The sequence below is a fragment of the Cyprinus carpio genome, unplaced genomic scaffold (genome assembly GCF_018340385.1).
Source record: "Cyprinus carpio isolate SPL01 unplaced genomic scaffold, ASM1834038v1 S000000698, whole genome shotgun sequence".
NCBI lineage: Eukaryota > Metazoa > Chordata > Actinopteri > Cypriniformes > Cyprinidae > Cyprinus > Cyprinus carpio.
The window spans coordinates 1-5,000 of record NW_024873431.1 but is presented as its reverse complement, the minus strand read 5'-3'; the positions used below and the strand labels follow the sequence as shown (position 1 = coordinate 5,000).

The window sequence follows — 5,000 nt, the reverse complement described above, 5'->3', positions numbered from 1 at the left end:
AACCCTAACCCTAACTACCCTAACCCTACCCTAACCTAACCCTAACCCTAACACACCTAAACCCTCACCCTACACCTAACTGGCCCTAACCTACTGTTTTTATAACCTAACCCTAACCCTAACTCTAACCTAACCCTAAAAAGAAATTGATTTAACCCTTAACCCTAACCCTAACCTATTTTAACCCTAACCCTAACCCTAACCTAACCTCCTAACCCTAACCCTAACTCTACCCTAACCCTAACCGTAACCCTAACCCTAACTCTAACCCTAACCCTAACCCTTCTAACCCTAACCCTAACTCAACGACTAACCTAACCCTAACTCCTAACCCTAACCCTAACCCTAACCCTAACCCTAACTAAGCAACCATATCTCAGGGCCTGGTGGCGCTAGAGAGACGGCACTGGGTGCATTCGAAAGCCCACTCCCTAATTAGTATACCCACCAAGTTCTCAGCACTCTAGGACTTATGGTACCCGAGATAAGGGGGGGGAGGCACTTCGGGGGGAGGCACTCTTCGCATTTATCTATATAACCTAACCCTAACCCTAACCCTAACCCTAACCTAAGGAATTTAAAAACGTTTTCTCCATTTTAACCCTAAATGCTACATAATAATATAAATAATGAATAAATTAGAGAATGTTATATTTTATTTGGTCATTCATGGGTGCACATATCATTTAGTGCCAAAAATCTCCTCAAAATAATAACTAAACAGAATGAATGAATGAAAATATAGTAAAATTATTTAATTGATTAAAAGTTACACTTAAGGTGTTTGGTCACATATAACTGCAAAGGGCTATGAGAACATGTCAATGCTGTATTTTTATCACTCCCAAGAATAAAATGTTATTGTAAAGCGAAGTCAGCGTAGTTATCAATGCACATAAGTACTAGTAATTGCTGCAAATATAGTGAAACTGCTGTCTGTCCCGATTAGACCCATTCAAACATATAGACAGCACAGAGTTGTTTGGAACGATTGAGAGCTCCATGAACCACTTGCCCGCATGACAGAAAGATCAAAGCATGTTGCAACTTTCTCAATGGCTCTGCATGTAACGTTCATACATTTTGGTGCTTTGGAATGCAGCATTTTGAAAGCAAACTTATTTTGAAGGTTTTTTTTTTTTGTGAATGAATGAATGAGGCATTTACATTGTGCTTTACTGTCCACCCAAAGTGTTTTACAATCATATGAGGGGGTCTCTTCTCAACCACCACCAGCATCCACCTGGATGATGCGACGGCAGCCACAGTACATCGGTGCCAGTGCACTCACCACACACCAGCTACAGGTGGAGAGGAGAGAGAGATAGAGCCAAATCTGTGGATGGGATTATTAGGAGACCATGACTGACAAGGGCCAGTGGAGAGAATTTGGCCCGGACACCGGGGTTACACCCCTACTCTTTACGAAAAGTGTCATGGGATTTTTAATGACCACAGAGAGTCAGGACCTTGGTTTAACATCTCATCCTGAAGAACGGTGCTTTTTACAGTATAATGTCCCCGTCACTATACTGGGGTGTTAGGACCCACACAGACCACAGGGTGAGCACCCCCTGCTGGCCTCACTAACACCTCTTCCAACAGCAACCTATTTTGCCCAGGTCTCCCATCCAGGTACTGACCAGGCTCAACCCTGCTTAGCTTCAGTGGACAACCAGTCTTAGGCTACAGGGTGATATGGCTGGCTGTTTTGGTCCCTTCCCTTCCCTTTGTATTTTGGTATTTCCTTTGTTGTCATTGTTTCATGTAATGCCTTTTTTACAGTGCATTAATATACCCATTTTGTTTTGTCTCCTTGAGTATTTTGCGTTCCTATTTGCCAGTGACTTTTGGTTTATTCCAACACATTTACACTTAGCAGACACTTTCATCCAAAGTGACATACAAAGACAAGTTCACTTTTTTGTTATGAAGTTCAGGCTGTTTCCGGATTAGTTTTTTTTTTTTTTTTTTTTTCCCTGCTTTTCATGTTTGGGTTCTTTATGTCACTATCACAATTTCAATACTCTATATTTGTGTTCTTTGCCATATCATGCCTCATGAGTTGTCTTTTAAAACAGTGATTGAGTATGAGACGAAGTTTAAAAGTGGAAAAAATAATGAAGAACAAAGTCAAACTCTGCCATTTAATGGACACAGAAGAACTCAGCACAAGTCAGTCATATGCTTGCTTGTATGTCTAGTTTCTTGTCTTCATTCTTCAACTTTAGTCTTAAAAAAAGCAAAAAATGAATGAATAAAATAATTAATTAAAAAAATTGTATAAAATGTTTCATAGATGTTATGTATAAAAAGTCACTTTTCTCTACATAATCATCATCTGTTGTTACCTTCCCAGCTTCACGACTCTTGGCTCTCAGCTTGTTGACCTGGGACTCGGCGATGTCAGCACGCTCATGAGACTCCTCCAGCTCATGCTGCACCTTCCTGTACCTGGACAGGTGAGTGTTGGCCTGCTCCTCCTGTTACGATGACACAAGATATCCAACCCCTTTCAGAGGATTGCACTCATGGCACTGAGTGTATTGAATAGAAAATATCAAAGCTTCATACTTGAAACATTTGACATTAGACTTACAGCTTCTTCAGCTTGGCGTTTGTAGGCCTTCACTTTGAGCTGCAGCTTGTCTACCAGATCCTGCAGTCGAGTCACATTCTTCTTGTCTTCCTCAGTCTTTGGGTGTAAAAATTGTTCATGATCTTGGTTAAACTATGTATATCATCATGAAAGGTGTTAAATATCTAATTTGTGTGTAGTTTTACCTGGTAGGTGAGCTCCTTCACTCTCCTTTCATATTTGCGCACTCCTTTCACAGCGTCTGCACCACGTCTCTGTTCAGCTTCAACTTCAGCCTCCAACTCATGCACTCAGTAGAGAGTTACTGTTGTCAACTGTGAAATCTCTGCCATGGCCAGTTCATCTAAGGATTACTCACACCAGGCGATCTGAACCATGCCCGAGCCCCCCCAAAGTCTGGTTCTTTTGACTGGTGTGATTCCTCTGTACCATATCTGAGCACGGTACACTGAACCATGTCCTAACCCGCTTGAAAAGGGGAGGCAGAGCATGGTTCAGTTGGGCTCTGGCGCGATACACATGTAGTGTGATCGCTAACTGCACCTGAGCACAGGACAGCTACTAACTGTGTGCACTAGCACAAGTAGCAGTTTTTAGTTAATTTGAGTATTGAGTAATATAGATTTATAACAGGTCTGGTTTTCACCTTATTGATAAACATTATTTATACTTTGTGAGTATAGCTGCAACTTCCTCCATCAATGTCATCTGACTCCATAATCATTTTCTGATACGTGCAGCAGAATTAAATGAAAATCACTACACTTCATAAGTGATAAAGGTATTAGATAGTCTTACAGCGAAAGTAATTTTCTTCAAAACAAAAGTTGAATCGTAATGACTAAAGCCTGCTGCAGCCCAAAATGTTAAGAGCAATGTAAGTGCAGGCCAGCCGGGGAGTGGGGAGGGGATATAATGGCACTCTGGCTCGTTACAAGGCAACCGCTCCTAGTATGAATACACCTTAAGTCTGTATTTAGTCTGTAATTTACCCTGGACTCCAGTTTCTGGAGCTGTTTCTTTCCACCCTTCATGGCCAGACTCTCAGCCTCATCCAGACGGTGCTGCAGGTCTTTGACAGTCACCTCCATGTTCTTCTTCATCCTCTCCAGGTGAGCACTGGTGTCCTGCTCCTTCTTCAGCTCCTCAGCCATCATGGCAGCCTGAAATATAGGCCAGTGAAAACGAGCTAACCAATATAGATAGAATTAGCTTCCATGAATGTTCTCTTTGCTACCACATGCAGCTAAACGAAGTCAAATAACTGTTTAAATTAGCATAGAGTAACATAATGCAAACACGCACATCAGTAATGGCCTTCTTTGCCTTCTCCTCTGCATTTCTGGCCTCCTGGACTGCATCATCCACCTCACCTTGAACCTGGAGCAGATCAGTCTCAAGCTTCTTCTTGGTGTTAATAAGACTCGTATTCTGCAGGATTTAAGCAGGTAGTTTAGTGTATATTTAACTAATAATTTATCATGTAATCTGAATTTTCTCTTAGTATTTAATAATCTTTTTGTACTTGTGAGTGTAGCAGTCCCACACGTTCGCTGGCATCCACCAGCTCCTGCTCCGCCACTTTGCGTCCTCTCTCTGTTTGCTCCAGGCCAGCTCTCAGCTCCTCAATCTCTGCTTGCATTAGGCCATTCCTGCGCTCCACCATGGCCACCTGCTCCTTCATGTCCTCCTGTCCTCTGACAGCTTCATCAAGGTGCAGTTGGGCATCCTGTGGCAATGTTCTTTCTTTGTTAGTTGCATGTCATGCTTCAGTTAATTCATGTGTCATATTCATATGATCAAACACTTAAACTCCTCATTCTACAGAGAGATACCTTGAGTTGTCCTTGGACGTTCCTGAGCTGTTTCTGGGCCTCAGCAGCCTGGCGGTTGGCATGACTCAACTGGACCTCCATCTCATTCAGATCTCCCTCCATCTTCTTTTTGACTCTCAGGGCATCATTTCTGCTCCTGACCTCAGAATCCAGAGTGCTCTGCATGGAATCCATCACTCTTTGACTGTTCCTCTTGATCTGTTCCATCTCCTCATCCTTCTCAGCCAGCTTCCTGTCAATCTCGCTCTTCACCTGGTTCAGCTCCAGCTGCACACACGAAGAATCTTGGACTCTTCATGCTCCAGGGTGCCCTGCAAGGAAAAAAAGGAAATAATTTACTTACTTTTTAAACTTGTAAAATTGTACTATATGGCTCCAGAGTTATGGCAGGTATATTTGTGATTGTTTAAGAAGGAAATAATTACATTCATTTAAGGTTTTGAACCACTACATATACAATGTTTTAATATTATTCAAAGCACTAGTGTGATGTTAGTATTGTAGCTAAAAGGAATGGCACCTCAGCTTCTTCTAGTGCAGTCTGGATCTCTGCTTTCTCGGACTCC

General features: G+C 42.2%; 1 protein-coding gene across 1 annotated transcript; it reads right to left on the bottom strand.

Annotated features, from left to right (window-relative positions):
* Positions 1–2,133: 2,133 nt before the first annotated feature.
* Positions 2,134–4,996, bottom strand: LOC109073408 (myosin heavy chain, fast skeletal muscle-like; the record flags this gene model as incomplete). The annotated part of the gene is given in 9 exon segments (XM_042753952.1): positions 2,134–2,232; positions 2,352–2,483; positions 2,600–2,695; positions 2,785–3,762; positions 3,905–4,030; positions 4,125–4,328; positions 4,435–4,707; positions 4,710–4,745; positions 4,955–4,996. Coding segments are annotated over 6 exon segments (978 nt in total), but the record flags the coding sequence as incomplete, so codon positions are not given.
* Between the last annotated feature and the right edge of the window lie 4 nt (positions 4,997–5,000).